The sequence below is a fragment of the Gastrolobium bilobum genome, unplaced genomic scaffold (genome assembly GCF_033153095.1).
Source record: "Gastrolobium bilobum isolate Gb01-03AN ecotype WA unplaced genomic scaffold, APGP_CSIRO_Gbil_v1 utg3161, whole genome shotgun sequence".
In the NCBI taxonomy this organism is placed as follows: domain Eukaryota; kingdom Viridiplantae; phylum Streptophyta; class Magnoliopsida; order Fabales; family Fabaceae; genus Gastrolobium; species Gastrolobium bilobum.
Window position 1 is genome coordinate 464421 of NW_026899561.1, and position 18551 is coordinate 482971.

An 18551-nucleotide genomic window follows, 5' to 3' on the forward strand; every position below is an offset into this window, starting at 1 on the left:
GTACACTTTCATTGGTATAATATATTAATATGTTTAAGAAAGGAAAATGTGTTGTTTTTACACATAAAAATAATGTATAAATAATATTATCTTAAAAAAATAATTTTCACATGACATGAAATTATTTTAACAAAAAGCATAAGCAAATAATAAAAAAAAAACTTTTATAAAGTGAATTTGTTTCAAAAATGAGCAAAGTAAGATCGCATTTACCTTTCAATTTTTAATAAGCCAAGATTATGATACACTTTATATTAAATCAACACTTCGTACAATTTTCTTATTTACTTTCAAGACAAAGTCACTTGATAAAAACTTTATCAACAAATGACCTATTGCCGAATCTATTATTCGCTTGAAACAAGAACCAGGAGTGCTTTATTCACGTTTTTTGTAAAGCAAATTATTTTAATTTTTTAATTTTAACTTTAAAACCATAAAAGCCGATGTATTTTATACTATTGGAGAACGGTTTTTATGATTAATGGATATTTTGTATCAATACATTTAAGTTTTATATACAAGAATATATTCTTCACCATAAAGAAAGCATTTTCCAAACTCCAAGGGTAGCTAGCTTACTTGTCAACTGAGCTCCCAATGATTGTATGGTTCAGGATACAAATCCTAGATCATGCAATTTCTTTAGGACGTGTCTCTCTTTGAAGGGAAATTAATCTCATTTTTTCTCCGGTGACATAACTCAATGCATCAATTGTTCTAATAAGAAGGTAGTCTTTGTGGGCGGCTTCTAAGAATAAGATGACCGTAGGATATTATGATTTAGTCCCAGGTCTCATCATTGTTGTTATTGGCCACAAATCAACCGCGACAAATTTAGAGTTGATTTAAAACATAGGTCTAAGTCGTCTTTCCATGGATAATTAGTAAAAGAAGCTATTGCGACAAATTGCATTTCTTTGTTTTCAATTTATTTTTTATAGTAAAACTGACAACATGTCCAGGCTATAACAAATATCAAAGTGACACGGCTCATTCTATTTGCTATCATCTATGTTTCATATTTACAATCATTAGCAATAGCATTCGGCATTCACAAAATCATAACCATTCTTACAAGTGGCCATCTACTCCGATAACAGAACCAGATGCTAATGGCCTTCTTTGCGCCTACAAATTGCAATTACATTTACATGCATAAATATAGTGTCAAAATGACCAACTTATTGTTTGTGCGCTAGTTCACTCACTAAGTCAGAATTACTAGGATATGAGACTCTCAAAACATTACACCATACATAGAAGTATACCATACCATGCAAGGGAAGGTGACTAAGACAACAACATAATAGACAACAGGGAAAGGTCATGCAAACTCTTATTATCCCTTTTACCTAGCAAGTAACACCCTTGTTTCTATGCTTTTTCCTTCCAATGATTCTCTTCAAATCATCTGGTTCGCAAGGAATTGAAAGTGCTCCCATCTGAGAGAACCCGAACTCTTCTTCAGCCTGCTTTAGCAACTTCACAAAGTCAGGGTGATCCAAATATCCCAATTCAATAAAGAATCGCTCTGGTTTCCATCCTTGGGTTGTAATCACCACAAAATGGCCAGGTTTCACTCCTTTTTGACGTGAGAAGGTGGTATGCAGTTTCCTCATCATAGGCAATAGCACTCCAAAGCTTCCCTTGCAAAATTCACCAGAACCACTTATTGTTTTACCCATGCCCAGCCCAGAAGAACAAATAGTAGCCTGAACAAAGTTCCTTTTTGAAATTCCTACATGCAATAGCTGGAATATATATAGTGGTTTTTATGACCTTAAGATAAATGGCAGATGACAATGAAATTCAGACAGTAGCATGTGAGTTTTCATTAATAGTAAATGTCACTGTTTCCCCCATTTTGGGGACTAAGTTATCTGTGTCCTTGATGCATCATCTTTTAACTCACTACGTGCAAGAAGAAAACATATACACGGATCGGAGGACTAGACAAAAAGTACTACTATGGTCATTTCAAATTGCCTTCACTCAACAGGGACCCTGTATTGCTTCTTAACACATGAACGATGGTAACAGGAACTATAAAATCCTGATTATTTAGCTAGGATTGCAAGTAATTCTAAGGAGAGAAGGATAAAGACAAAAAAAAAAAAAATTGGGCCATCAATAGAGACAGGGGTTGGTGACTAGTTTAATGTATACTCGAATTGAATTTCAAACATTTTAGATATCATAGGATTAATTATTTTTAATTATAATATTAACCATCCAGAGACAACAACTTCAATGCATAATTTATTCTTAAAAAAATGAAGTAAAAGAAAACACAAGATGAAAAATTGACCAAGCATGTGGGCAAATACTTTTTTTTTTGGTTGAACTCATGTGAGCAAATATTATATCAAGGAGAATAAAGAATAACGTAGCTTTTGCCTTGCAATATGCATAAATTTTTTTTTCTCTCCCTTGGCCAAGAATATCCTCAACTATTGCTAGCAACCATCTGCTTTGACAATAGTAGATATAGGATAAGTTGTCATGATCATGATAGCGACGACTAACGAGACAGGTTTCATGAAGGATCAAACTACTGAGGTGTGTTCCTACCTTTAATATTGGTAGTTGAGCATGCATCTTATATATGGGTGTAGGGATTAATATCAGCCCAACCATTTCAATGAATGTTTGTCCACCTTAATCATTGAAGAAGATTCTAGAAGAAGGTGAAGGGTTGTCCTCACTCTATATAAACACAACAAAATCCTTGTAATAGGTTTGAAGCTTGAGAGCATTTTAAGAATACTTCTGGAGAGAAGTTCGAAGAGTAATCTGCTTAGAGAAGTTCGAGAATACCACTATTATTGGTGAAGTTTGAATCTTTGTAATCTTTCTTTCCATTGTGAAAGATTTTTTAAACTAGTGTCCTGTGATTTTTACTCGTTTGCCTTAGGGGAGGTTTTCCACATTAAAATATTGATGTGTTTCTCTCTATCTCATTTTTGCATTTTTTTTTTTGTTTTTGCGTGTTGGCCAACTTGGTGACTTCAGGCCACCTGTACGTGCCGAGCTGTGAGCTTGACATGCCCACCTATGAACTGCTTTCGCACTGGAAATTTTGCAAAAGTGAGATAATATATGTATATGCAACGCTATTCTTTAATGGGGTATGATATTCTTACACCGGTGTAAGAGTTAAAAGTCTTACACTCAATCTTGACCATTGATTCACTTGTATTCAGTGGCTCACATTATTAAAAAAATTAGAGCCTTTAAATATAAATGGGATCAACGGACAAGATTGAGAATGTAACTTACACTGGTATAAAATGATCCTGACCCTTTTTCACACGTTACTAAGCGCAAACCGAAATTTACAAATTTCCCATTAGTGTTTTGAGCATTTCTCATAAGGAAATACAAACTTCCTTCCAATCAACTCAAGTTGACGTTTGATAGAGGGTAAAACGAGAATAATAATACAAACACATCATTTTATACCTACACGATCTTTACCATCTAATTACAATTAGTTTTAGGCATTTTTTTTCTCATGTTACAAGAATTCTAGCCATTGTTTTTTTATTATGTATTTCTGAAAGTACATAATTATAATATTAAAGTTATTTTTTATAATTATGTATTTCCGAAAATACATAATTAGAAAATTATTGCTGGTTTTCTTTTAATTATGTACTTCTTAGAGTACATAGTTAAAAAATGATTGCAAGAATTTTTGCAACATGATAAATATATTTTTTTTAATTTTATCTTATTTTCTGCACACTCAGTGTAGTTTTGCCACTTACTCATGGAGCAAATATTTGGTGCACCATGTAGAGAGAAAAGAGAGGAAAGAGAGAAAAAGAAGAAAGATAGAGAAAGAGATCGTAGAATTAATTTTACTGCTCATGATGTAAGACGATGTTATCTTCTTACATATGTACAACAAGCATTTTATTTTAAACAAATACACTCTAGGAAGTACGAAGTTGCATATTACTGTATTGGGAGGAAGGCAGAGTAGTAAGTAGTAAATCCTTTTGAAAAGTCACGAAGGAGGAAGCATTAAAAAAGCAATCATTACAAACACACACTGACACACTAGTAACTAGTTGTACTTGAAATATCACAAACTGATGCTCTTTTTCTTTTTACCTGGATGCCCAAGTACGTACGTAATCCGCTGCAGCAATGTAAAAGCATTGAAGAAATCAGATGGAAGACGAAATTCATAAGAAATTATGAAGTGAATCGCATTTCGAGTGTTTGATCCATCTCAACCTAAAAACCTCCCTTCACCTAGTTGTCAATGATCTTCTATTTTCAGTAAATGCACAGAAAGTACTTTGGCTTTATTTAACCCCAAGTCCTCCAGGTTACTCCATATTTTATCAACCAAGGCAAAGAGCTGGTAAACAGCTTCAAAAACCCTGAATTCACTATTTAAAACCGAAATAGATCTTATGGTCACGTGGAAAGACCACAATCATACAAAGATGAATCACGATTATAATTTTGTAATAAATTATTTCAATATTTTTTTCTTTCTCTTCTTTTATCACCATTGATCCACCTTTATACGATTATAATTCTCCACGTGACCATGTCATTTAAAACACCAGACAGGAGCAGAACAAACAAATTTTAGGCAATTTGAGGCTCGGACAGAAGAAAAAAAATTGTTTTATTTCAATCCATAACTTCAACCCTTTAGGGGAAATAGTGATACAGTGCAAAGAACCACTTTAAAGTCCACCATCATCAATAATGTGAACTGTGAAATATAAACCACAGAGCACCTCCTGCAAACTGTTTAAAATTCCTTTAGCAGTGATATAATATGTCCACTCTAATTATAAGCAGCCACCATTGTCAATGCAGTATCACAAACTCCAAAAATACCCAAACTGCCTTCGATATTTTACTATTACAACCATCAACGATCTTGCTTTCTTTTTGTGACCAAGTGGATGCCCTAAAATCTCGCATGAATCCTATATGGTAGTTTGTGGTGGTGCCATACTGCCATGTCAGACGGTACTAAGTGATGTAGACTATAAAGTGCAAACCCGTTTAAAAAAGGCCTCATCTTGTCAAAATTAAAGTACTTTTATGTTAAAGTTTGAATAGAAGGCAGAAGGCTAGTCTACCCAAAATCAACATCAACAAACACATTTATTAGGAAATACTAAGACCTTTTTTTAACACCAGATTCTTTCTAGAAGCCAAAACAGAGGTTTTACACGATTCCTACTTCCTGTCAAATACTTGATGTATGTATGGATTATTAGATAAAAATTATAATGATAACATCACCAGCATACTTTCAATCCAGTTGCAGTCCATCCCATTTGGTTTTCTTTTTACTTTTTGGGAGAGTGGGGAAGGGGAAGGAGAATGCACAAGGATAAAATTCTTCAAATAATTATAAACATATGAGGATTTTTCTGGAGGCTATGGCCATCAGAAGATATTTAAGGTGCACAGCTAGAATATAGGACAAAATTTACATGAAGGATGGTACGTAAAAGTCATGCTCTGAAATTTTTTACCCCGAGACCGTTAAAATCTTCCTGCTATCGTAATTCACCATTCCAGAAATTAATCCCTGCATAGGTGAAACACCAAAATTAATGTAATATTTCGGTTTCTTTTCAACTAACATCTGCGTGAAATTTAGGTCCGGGGATTTGTATCATAACTTGCCACAACAATACAGAACTAACGATCTTTATCCAATTGACGCTAAAATTATTGAGAGGACATAATTTTATCTTACATAAATTATTTCAACAATACGTACACTTTCATGAAATATACACAAGAAATTAAAACATATAATAATACATAATTAAAGCGTACCATACGAAAATATATGAATGTAATAACTGAAAGTTCGAACCCGGTGTTAAACATTATGTTCTTAAGAAATTTTGTCCTTTTTTATGGTGCCCAAGATTCGTGAACAAATGTCTCCCGGGATAAAACGAATTATCTCTACTTTTTGTAGCTACACTTTCACACTGAATAGTCTCATCAAACTCAACTTATATCTGACTAATCGCACTAGAGTAATGGAATGCAAATGTAAATGCAACGGGACAAAACTCTATTAAAATTCTGATTCTCTATTTATTAATAAAAAGCGTAAGGTCACGATTCAAAAGATATTTATTCGACGACGAAACAACACATCTATCTGACACAGGAATACACATCTCTTCGAGGACAAAAAGACACATATTTTCCATATCAAATTTCTTATTCATAAACGGAAGTAATTCAAAATTAATTCCAACGTGATCAAACTAAAAGTATAAATAATAATAATAAAAATCAATATATTGATAAGCAAACAAGATATTCCACTGACAACCAGGTATTTCCAAGTTAATCAGAATAATATGTTTCAAAATAGGGATTAAAATTAGGGGAAAATACGTTTCCTTTTAAAAAAATAAAATCGTGCCATTTTAAAAGAAACAAATCATGTAGGAGAAAGAGTAAAAAAAATTTCTCTCCTCTTCACATGATGTATCTTTTCTTCCTCTTCTCCTTTCAAACATACACATTTTTCCCTTACAATTAACCACAAGTAACTAGGCGAGGGTTTAGAATGTTGGAAACATGATTTTACGTTGGAGAACAAAAGAGTGCACATACACGTTTACGGGAGAGAGAAGCAACTTCTGTTTTTCTTAACATCGATGGATCAAAACACGCGAGGGTTGACCCTGTCAGTCTGTCACCACCGCATCTCCTGCACATGCCAAACCCATTAAAAAATAAATAAATAGAAGAAGAAGCATGATTCACCTCAATTTATAAATAATAACCAATAAGAAAAATGGAGTACTACACCGTTTTGGGGGGGAATAAAAGGAGTGAGAATCAGTAGGAGAAAAGGTCGACAATAAGGTGAACAAGGTTGGCGCAGAGAAAGAAGAGGAAAAGGAGAAAGAAGAAAACGAGGGCAAAGCGTAAGAAGAAGATGAGAAGAAGAAGGGTGAGGATGATAGAAATGGGATTGTCTAGAAACACCACCAACATAATTGCTTCAATGCTAGCGCTTCCCAAATGTGACAAATAAAACTCCATCCTATAATTGATTCGATTGCACTTGCGTCAACTGTGTCTGTGTGCGTGTGCAAGTGCAAGAAAACTACCTTCTTGACTTTTGCATCGCAGACCTGTGCTGTTAATTTCTACAAAAATAAATGGCACCAAATAACTCTCTCCACGTGTATTTAATTGACAGGGAATAAACACCAAACTCTTTTTTAAAAGTGAAATTTTATTTGATTCTCATTGATTTAATTATATTGGGCTTTTCTTACTCTTCACTGTTCTATTTGTATCATGTTGTATCCCTGGTTATGGCCACTGGGTATTGGGCTTTACCGCTATAGGCTTGGTGTAAATTTGGATTATAGCTTCCATTTTGTGGCCCAAGAAAAGAGAGGGAATAAAATAAAATCGAAGCCTACATTACAGCCTTCGTATACTATTGTTGCTGTTGGGATTGAGCTTCTTGTATGTATGGCACTACACCCACTGTGATGCTTGAACAAAAAAATTATCAGACTGTCACGTTAACAGTAAATTTTGTCAAAATATCACGTGGCATAATTCGCTACACAGTGTAGCGAATTATGCATGCAAGTAATTTGCTACACCGTGTAGCGAAATATGTCACGTTAGAATGCACAGAACCAAAAATGTCACATGTCAAATTTTGAAAAATTCGCTACCCTGTGTAGCGAATTTCTCAAAATTTGACATGTGGCATTTTTGGTTCTGACGTGGCATATTTCGCTACACTGTGTAGCGAATTATGTCGCGTGGTATTTTGACAAAATTTACTGTTAGTGTGCCAGTCTGGTAATTTTTTTGTTCAAACATGACAAAATGATCATTGTTCCCAATAATTTAAAGTCCACGTCCAGTCAAGAAAGCGGGACCATTTCTTATAATTTATTTACGGAAAAATAATTTTCATTTAAACTCAATCGGGAACGTAAATTTATCCAATTTTAAAGAGGAAATAAGTTATTATTTTATAAAGTTTTGAGTGCAAGATTATTTACGGCCAAAAAAGCCCAAAAATATGAACTTTTCTTGTCTGACATTGAAATGTAAGACATATTCAGTCTATTTCTGGAAGGTTTATCCATTCCTATTCAACGTAGTTGACATCGTCATTCTTGTTTTACAATACATACTGTCACTGTAGTACCTGCTACATACCTACTGCAAGGCTACATACTACATACAATTCTTGGGTCGTCAAATTCAGACAGGGGAAAACAAGCCATTGAAAATTTGGGATTCTGATTCCAAATCTTATCCATACTGCCCCATAAAAGTCAAAAAATGATACAAACTGTTGTCTTTTTTTCTCATCAAAAATTAGGGAATAAGTCAAAAGAAGCAGTGCCCATAAAATCAGGCACACTTCACTGTCTCTAACGAACGGAGATTGAATTGTGGCCAAAGTTGGATAATAAATTTTTTAGTTCAATGCACGTATTTTGAACCATAAGAGTATTGGGCCTACTAAGAATTCTGAATCTCACTCTTTTGACTTTGGGCTATGGTGGAGAATGTGGAGATTTTCAACGGAAAGGGAAAAACACGGAGTTGAAAAGTAAAATCAACAATGTCTTGTTTAGTAATTAATAAGGACTGTTTTCACTTTTCAAGGTTATTTATGAATTGATATAATCAAATAAAACCACAACAATTGAACCCAAAAAAATTGATTTTTTTAGTAAATTATATTTTTTTATTTTTAAAACTGATCCAATTTAAATTGAATATATAACCACTTTATATAAGGTTATCTACAGCTATCCAAAAATTACGTCGTTCACCCTTCATTAATTCACCTAATATTACAGAAACACCCTTCATTAATCAAAATAACGTAGCTTTTGGGATAGCTGTAGAAAACCTTATCAAAAGTGGATGTAGAAATATTTTTTTCCAAATATATATATAGGGTTCGTTTTTCTTCATTGAATATAGATAAGTTATCTATATTCAGCCCAAATCGACGTCGTTTTGGGACATATATCAAGTTATTTTTGTAATTATAATTTATTTCAGGTTATAATAGTCTTTCTTATTATAATTTTTTAATTTTTCAACCCAAAATGACGTCGTTTTGGGAGTGAATGTAAATAACTCATCTACATTCACTGTAGAAACATTAAAGTCATAAATATATATGACATCCCAATTTTATTTTATCAAATATGTAGTTTCCAAGTAGGGGTGTTAACGAGCTGAGCCAAGCTTTGGTCTTAAAAGGATAAGTCTGTATTTAAATGTGTCAACCTGACCAAGCATGTTTCCTGTTATAAATATAATCATCTGTTTGTGGCCTGACTTATTTACAAAAAATAAAAGCCTAATTTATCCTGTTTAAAAAAATAAGACAACAAAAATTTATCCAAATAGACTATACAATCAACAACATTAGTAATTTCATAAATATTCATAAATTCAATGTATATCCAAACAGCATAATATTGAACAAAATTATTCAAAAAGTCTGTTTAACCAATAAAATGGGATGAAATGGATTGAAGAGAGAAAGAAGACTATTACAAGTAGTATAAAAAATAAAAAATAAAATAAAATAATAATATATTAGGTCAGCCTGAGAGGCTCTAAGGCCGAGCTCTTGAATTGAAGTTTGATGCCTTTTTATTAAACGACATTTTATACAAATTTAAACATGCTGCCAACAATTAATTTTGGACATGTAAACTCATACATTCACAAGCCAAGTTAAACGCCCCTTTTTAACACCCCTATTTCCAAGTTACTCTTCATGGTTGTTAATTATTAATTTTTCATGTAACAACAATGTCACCAAGACATGTTAATTAACATAATAAATCAATGGGATAAAAGTAATATCAGCCAACATCAATTAAGTATGAACACGACCAGCTACCATTACAATACATCGATCAAAATGACTGCGGAGGCCGAAATGGGCGAAGAGTACGATAACAAAAGTACAAAACCACCACATAAGTTTATATTTCATCTGAAAAAAATAAAAAAGAAACAGTGATCAATGGATGAAGAGACCTTAGATTGGAGACGTGTTAAAGAGGAAAGGCCTGCTCGTGGCGTGCAAATTACAACTCCAACACGGCGCCGCGTGTCGATGACTTGTAATGGGACCCATCGAATCCAAAGCTTGTCTGGTGGTTGCTAGGCGTAACCCAATTTTTATTCAGTAAAAAAATAAAAAATAAAAAATAAAAATATCCACTACACTACCCCCTCCTGCTCCCACCTCGCAAAGTCCTTAACCATTTCATCTAGAACATTCCAAAGCCTAATTAAACCTTTTTCAGACTCAAACCTACCAATATTAACATTCCAATTTTGTGACACCGTAGTATCCACGTGGACACACATGATCCATGATGTATGCCGATGCCAAAAAAAAAACCTATGGCCATGAATGTATCATGCACACAAATGCCCCCATGAAATTATCTAGAAAAAGCAGACATTTTTCCGGGGTGTCACTATCACGGCCGAGTCATTAATGGGGACCTCACTCATGAATCATTTTCCCTCGTCTCAAACAACAGAACACCGTTTCCATTTGTATCTTGTATTTCTCAGACATGCCGTCGGCAAAATCTCCTTTAGTAATAAACTTCATTTATCTCAGTAGTTCGTACAAGTCAAAACAGTAATGAGATCGATTTTTAGAGTCTCAATTTTTGAAAAGGGTAGAGAAGTAGAAATTCAAAACTATTAGTCGGACATTGACATGGGTTAAAACCATATATTTATTGTGTGTGTAAAAAAAAATATTCTTATCTCATACGACAAATCTTTAACCCTATTAATATTTGGGAAATCATTTTCTTATGCTACATGAGAGAATCTAACCCTATTAATTATCTCATGTAGCATAGACAATATTATAGATGGGACCCACAAAACAAGAAGAAAGAGAAAAATAGAGATGGGATCCACTTCGATTTTGTGTGTGTAGGAATTTAACTTTTCTCAGGTGAAATGAGAGAAATATAACCCTTAATATTTACCCAATTTTTTTTCTTCTAAAAATTTGTGGGTCAACTGTTTGGGCAGCTGCTTGCCTTCGTACCAAATCATACTAATATAATGTGTTTTGATCACCTAAACCATGATTCTATTGTACCAAAACAACTCTTCTTTTTAAATAGTAACGATAGAAGTTAGGAATTCAAATTAATGGGAACAAATAGTGGGCTATATTTCAAGCAATTAATATCCGTTGCACTATATTTTTTATAAACTCATGCTAAAACAGGATAGGATGAATTTAAATCAGTGTAAGAATAATAAATCTTACATTAAATTTTAATTGTAGATTTTTGTACATCTAACAATTGAAATTTATTGAGAATTAATGAGTAAAATTCATTAAATCTTAACCGTTAGATGCACGTAATTCAACGGTTAAGATCTGATGTAAGACTTATTATTATGATACTGATGTAAGATGATCTTGTCCCTTTTAATATTAATAGATAGATATAGCACTTTTATGAACCTAAATATGAAAACTTAAACTCAGGGTAAATGCACCATTAATCGTGTTATACGATATTATTTGTGATTAACTATCACCATGACAAAACCCTCCCCAGATTAATTGGTTTCCAAGAGAAAGGCTATAAAAACTATAATTCTAATATATCATAATTGTATATGTATCATTCAGTTGCCAAAACACAAGGCCGTGGTAATTAGACTCTGGCGTCTGTGAAATACATCGGTAATAAAATACTCCTGAAATATAAACATATTGATTTTAGCAATTGCTATCACAATCCTCACATACGATTATAATAACGGTAAAGATAATGTAATTTATTCGCAGAATGATGTGCGGATAAAAATAAAGTATACCTAAAAGACGAGACTTGGCATTAAAATACAATATCGTTGAGAAAAAACAAATAAGCGATAACATTGGTATAATACATTTGTTAATTAACCTTACATTACATATTCCGAATATTTTAATTTTTGAATTTAGTATTTTACCCCCTTTAGATTTATTTCAATCAACATTTGAGTTATAACGTTTCAAAATGAATACTGTTCCACGATAGGGAGAGCTCGCAAGATTCAAAGGACAGTATCCAATGTGGTCAAACTCAAAGATATATTCCTCAATGAGTTGTTCTATCTGGTGACATGATAATCTAAACAGGCAACAAATCTCTGCTTCAACCCACGCACACTTTAAGTAGAATATTATTAATACGTAGATGCTGAATGTAATTTGCATAAATTAACTTTACACGTTTAATGATTTGGGGCGATAAACAAGTAAGTGGTGCGCGCAACTAATTTAGGAGAAAACTACAATAAATGGACGTGATGAATTCCGAAATATTGGCAGCTGTGATGGAACCAAAAGGACAAGATTTTGGTTTCTAGCTAAACCATTAATTTATTTATTACTTGTTCATAATTATGTTCATTGTAAATGTTTATATGCAATTATATTCACCTGATTGATTAGGTCTCTGAGACCATTCAAAAGCTCATGTGACCTAATTGTGTTCATAAAAATAATCAACTTATTGTCTTAGATCAGTTTTCCACTTCAAATAAAGAAAATCATAAATAAAATAAAATAAAAAAATTGAATTTTGTTTGATAATTGAAAGAGAGTGGGTTGATCATTAGGGTGGACTTGAAGCTTCTTGGCCCACTCCACGCATTCACTTGCGAGCCATGACACAGGAGCTGACGCGGAACGCAACCGCATCATTGGTTACGGGTTAGCATGACTCAGCTAGCCCACTAAGCCGTCGGTGGGATTGGAAGGTTGTCATTTGTCATTTTATTAAAAGTTGAAAACGTGAAAGCTGAAAGCTTACTTACTGAACAGTGTGTGGGTTTGAGAGGAAGGGCCTTGGGGCTTGGTGTGACATGCTGCTTCGTGGAACTTTCATGCTAACCACCACGTTGCAAGAGAGAATGTGTACTTGCTCTGATGACAAATGGAGAAAATCTACCTCACCCTTTGAAGGTGTCAAATTTTGAAATGATGTTTACGACATAGTCATGGATTCTTTTCAGTTTTGGTGATAATTGGTGGGTACTTTTATGGGGTAAGTTTGAAAATGTCTAGTACGCGCTTCGCGTTAAAAAATGGTGTAATTGGTCTTTCATTTCGTGATTAACCAACAAAACTTGTACGTGATGCACGAGTTCCATATACGATATTTCACGTAAGGATTTGAAGGCTTATTTATGTACTTGAAAATTGAGATGATTTGTTTTTTTTTCTATTAAACTAATTTAAAAGTTATTATTATTTAATATAATTATTAGAAAGATATAATATAAAATTATTAAAGTTCCATCACTGATTAACAGGAGTAGTGCTTTAAATAATAATTACATTTCACAAGTGTATTGAAATATAAGTGAAAATATAAATGTTCAACCCAAAGTGGGAAGATGGAAATTGCTATTGATATGGATGATCAGATCTTAACCATGTCGGCCTATGGTGCAAATGAGCTTAGGCGGAGCAAGAGGGAAAGTGTGAGTTATGGCTGGCTCGAAATTACTACATATGGAGCTAATTTAATCAGAAGCATAATGACGTGTTCGAAATTAAATATGAAAGTATGTCTATCTTTCTTATCCTCGACATGATTGGTTGGTGGATTACCCCAAAATAAAATGTTTGCCTTGCTCTGTGGTCTTTCTCTTAAAGAATAAAATGATATCTCCACGTAATCACATGGCACCATATATGTATTCTGTATAACAATGTGAACGTATAAGTGAATCTATTGTCGTTTGGGTAATGGAACCTTTTTAAAATTCCTTCATCTTCGTACGAGCCAGCATTAAATTTTAGCCATGGCCATAATTTTTGATATATTAAATTATTAAAATATTTATCATAATTACATAAATTTATTAGAAAAAAATTTACTATGAATTCTAACATATTTATCTAAATTATTTATTAAATAATGTCACATAACATTGAAAATTAAAATAAACAATTGCAAACGATTATATATCAAAACAAATATATAAAAAGGCACTAACCTTTTCGGTAAGCATTTCAAAAATAAGAGTTATTAGAGTAGCATTAATTTGTTAGGATCCTGATTGTAACTATCACGGTTTGTTACCTTGTATATTAAAATAGATTAGCTTGATTTATGCTTTCTGTTCCTTAGTTTTAGCTGATTTCCTGATGTAAATAAATTAGCTTGATTTATGCTTTCTGTTCCTTAAATTTAGCTGATTTCCTGATGTAAATAGATTAGCTTGATTTATGCTTTCTGTTCCTTAAGTTTAGCTGATTTCCTGATGTAACCAATTGTAAATCTTGGTCTATATAATAGACCCAATTTTATATATCATTTAGCTGCGAATGACAGCAACTTCTGTTATGGTATCAAGAGCTTGACGATCAACAAGCCTTCATTTTTTTTTTCATCATGACTTCCGCACCTAAAACCTTCAAGGTTTCTGATTCTAAGTCACCCTTTTACCTGCACCCATCCGACAATCCTGAGGATTCTAAATCTGTTACTACTGAGGATGACAACAATCGTATTTATCAGTTCCTTATGGGTCTGGATCACACTACTTATGGTAGTCTTATTACCCAAATCCTCAATACCACTCCACTCCCAAGTATCAATCGGGTGTTCTCTATGGTAGCTCAAGAGGAAACGCACAAGGCATTGGTCCGATCTCAGGATTCTCCTTCTGATGCAATGGGATATGCAACGCCTGGTACTGTCTCCAAAGAACTAGGAGATTCTTCCAAACCTAAAGTCACATGCACTTACTGTGGCAAACCTTATCATGACATAACAAGATGTTATCAGCTGATTGGTTACCCAGATCGCCCCACTCCTGGACGCAGCCCTCCTCCTGGACGAAGCCGTGGTCGTGGTCGTTCATCCACTGCACGATCTCACCCACTATCTGCTCGGGCTGCTCATACTTCTCTGCCTTCGGTTCCTTCTGCGCCGTCATCAGCATCCATCTCCATGGCAGATTTTACACCAGAAGTTCTACAACATCTCATGTCCTTGGCTGTCTCTTCTGCCCCTCCAGTTGATAAACTTACGGGTAAGATTTTACACCCATCTTGGATCATCGACAGTGGTGCATCCCAACACATGACGGGCACACTCTCCTATCTATCCAATGTGCATTCTATTTCTCCTTGTTCTGTGGGACTGCCGAATGGAGTTCATGATATTGCTACGCAATGTGGCAGCATTACTTTGGGCTCTTCTCTTCATCTCTCCAATGTTCTTTATGTCCCTTCGTTGGCTTGTAATTTGATTTCTGTATCTCAGCTTCTGCGCCAGTCTTGCTTGGCATTGTTTGTTAATTCTGTTTGTTTGATACAGGACCTAAAGCAGAAGAGGACGATTGGAACGGGTGTTGAACGAGAAGGGGTGTATATATTGTGTGCATCATCAGCTTCTGCTCATGTTGCCAGTACGTCAGATTCTGCAGCACTATGGCATCGTCGTCTAGGACATCCATCTTCCCGTTATTTATCTTTGTTACCTTTTATTTCCAATGCAAATAATTTGGCTCCTTGTGACGTTTGTTGTAAAGCCAAACAACCACGAAGTCCTTTTCCTATTAATAATAAACGTTGTTTACATCCTTTTGATTTACTTCACTGTGATATATGGGGGCCATATCATATGGCATCTACAACTGGTGCCCGCTATTTTTTAACTGTAGTCGATGATTTTAGTAGACATGTTTGGATTTTTTTGATGCGCAATAAAACTGAAACTTCCACATGTTTACTTCGGTTTCTCCACTTGGTTCGCACCCAATATGATGCATCTGTTAAGCGAATTCAGAGTGATAATGGGACTGAATTTTTGTCATCTGTAGTCCAAGAGGCTCTCTCATCCTACGGTATTCATCATCAATTATCATGCACTTACACCCCACAGCAAAATGGACGCGTTGAACGTCGTCATCGTCACATCCTCAACGTGGCTCGTGCTTTGCGTTTTGATGGTCACTTACCTATATCTCTTTGGGGAGAATGCATCTTGACCGCTGCTCACCTCATCAACAGGACACCGACTCCACTCCTTGGTGGTCAGTGTCCCTATGAAGTTTTGCATGGCACTCCACCAAAGTATGATCACTTACGGGTCTTTGGGAGTTTATGTTACACTACTGTTTTACCCAAACCACATGACAAGTTCGCTCCTCGCTCCCGTAAGTGTGTGTTTGTTGGCTACCCTTTCAACAAAAAAGGATGGAAGGTCATGGATATCTCCACTCATGAAATATTTGTTTCTCGTGATGTTTTATTTCATGAAACTATTTTTCCATTGGCTGCAACTTCATCTGCACCTTCTGTCCATGTACCGTCACCACAAGCTGTCTTCACCGATTATGATGTGGCACCTGTTACTGCTATTGATACTCCCACAGCGGAGCTTGATGACAGGGGGAGTTCGTCCTCCCCAGTTCCGGGTTCTATTACTTCATCCACGGATGTCCCTGGTTCACCGGTTCCGTTGACAGAACCCAACACTGCATCTGTGGCAGATATTCGTGAACAGCGTGCCAGACGTCCCCCATCTCATTTAAAGGATTATGTATGCAACACAATGACTACACCCTTTCCTCGTCTCTCCACTTCTCCAATCGACTCAGGTATTCAATATTCCATTGATCATTATGTTTCTAATGCATTATTTTCTTCGCACCATCAGATTTTTCTTGCCGCCGTGGATAGTAACCTGGAACCCAAATCATTTAAAGAGGCTATGCAATATCCTCATTGGCAGAAAGCCATGCAAGCCGAAATTGATGCATTGGAAGCCAATCATACTTGGCAAATTCAACCTCTCCCTTCTGGTAAGAAAGCTATTCCATGTAAGTGGGTGTACCGCATCAAGTACAATTCTGATGGAACCATTGAACGCTATAAAGCGCGTCTGGTTATTGCTGGGAACAATCAGATCGAAGGAGAAGATTACACTGAGACTTTTGCACCGGTGGCTAAAATGACAAGTGTGCGTACATTTTTATCTGTAGCTGTAGCTCGAAAATGGAGCATTTTTCAGCTGGATGTTCAAAATGCCTTTCTCCATGGCGATTTGGATGAAGAAGTCTTTATGCGTTTTCCTCCCGGTTTCTCCCAAACCAAGTCTGGTCACGCCTGTAAGCTTCAACGTTCACTTTATGGTCTCAAGCAATCCCCACGAAATTGGTTTGCTAAGCTTCGTAGTTCTCTCCTCAGTTTCGGCTTTGTTCAGTCTCGTGCTGATTATACGTTGTTCACTTACTCGACTGGTTCCCATTATGTTGCTATACTTGTCTATGTAGATGATATTTTGTTGGCAGGTAGTGATCCTTCTCTCTGTGACCGTGTCAAAGCTCATTTACAAACCTGGTTTAAAATCAAAGATCTTGGTCCCCTCAAGTATTTTCTTGGCATTGAATTTGCTCGAAGCAAGACCGGTTTGTTTCTTACTCAACGCAAATTTGCTTTGGATATTCTTAAGGAATGTGGACTTCAAAGTTGTAAACCGGTTGCTTATCCTATGGATCCCAATCACAAGCTTGCTCTTGCTGAAGGACCTCCGTTTGATGATCCTAAACGTTATAGACGTATTGTTGGCCGTCTTGTATATCTCACGATTACACGACCAGAACTTAGTTATGCAGTTCACACACTTTCTCAGTTTTTGCAGCATCCTATGCAGATACATTACGATGCGGCTATTCGTGTTCTTCGGTACATTAAGTCCAATCCTGGCCAAGGACTCCTTCTTCGATCTGACAGTGATCTTCTTCTTCGTGCCTATTGTGATTCGGATTGGGCTAGTTGTCCCTTGACTCGAAAATCAGTCACTGGTTATTTTGTTACTCTTGGACATTCTCCTATTTCTTGGAAAACCAAGAAGCAAAACACAATATCCCGCTCCTCTGCTGAAGCTGAATACCGTGCCATGGCAGCTGCGACTTCTGAGCTTATTTGGTTAAAGTCTTTTCTCAGCTCTCTTGATATTCCTCATGCAGCCCCTATGCAACTGTTTTGTGACAGTCAGTCTGCTATTCATATTGCTTCTAATCCAGTGTTCCATGAGCGTACCAAGCATATCGAGTTAGATTGCCATTTTGTTCGGGACTATCTTCTCAGCAAGACTATTTCTACTCAACATATCCCCACTAGTTCTCAACCCGCAGACATTATGACCAAAGCACTTGGATCCAAACAATTCGATTTTTTGACTTCCAAGTTGGGCATCTCCTCCCTCCATGCTCCACCTTGAGGGGGAGTATTAGAGTAGCATTAATTTGTTAGGATCCTGATTGTAACTATCACGGTTTGTTACCTTGTATATTAAAATAGATTAGCTTGATTTATGCTTTCTGTTCCTTAGTTTTAGCTGATTTCCTGATGTAAATAAATTAGCTTGTTTTATGCTTTCTGTTCCTTAAATTTAGCTGATTTCCTGATGTAAATAGATTAGCTTGATTTATGCTTTCTGTTCCTTAAGTTTAGCTGA

General features: G+C 35.2%; 1 protein-coding gene and 1 long non-coding RNA gene across 2 annotated transcripts; both read right to left on the reverse strand.

Annotated features, from left to right (window-relative positions):
* Positions 1 to 1355: 1355 nt before the first annotated feature.
* On the reverse strand, positions 1356 to 1688 carry LOC133291486 (auxin-responsive protein SAUR32-like). The gene has a single exon (XM_061489753.1). It carries the CDS (start codon positions 1686 to 1688, stop codon positions 1356 to 1358), a length of 333 nt encoding a protein of 110 aa, XP_061345737.1.
* A 2247-nt stretch (positions 1689 to 3935) lies between these two features.
* On the reverse strand, positions 3936 to 7104 carry LOC133291528 (uncharacterized). Its single transcript, XR_009748807.1, has 3 exons — positions 6829 to 7104; positions 6631 to 6727; positions 3936 to 5575 (listed from the first exon to the last, which is right to left on the reverse strand). It is a non-coding gene; the product is annotated as an uncharacterized LOC133291528 (long non-coding RNA).
* Between the last annotated feature and the right edge of the window lie 11447 nt (positions 7105 to 18551).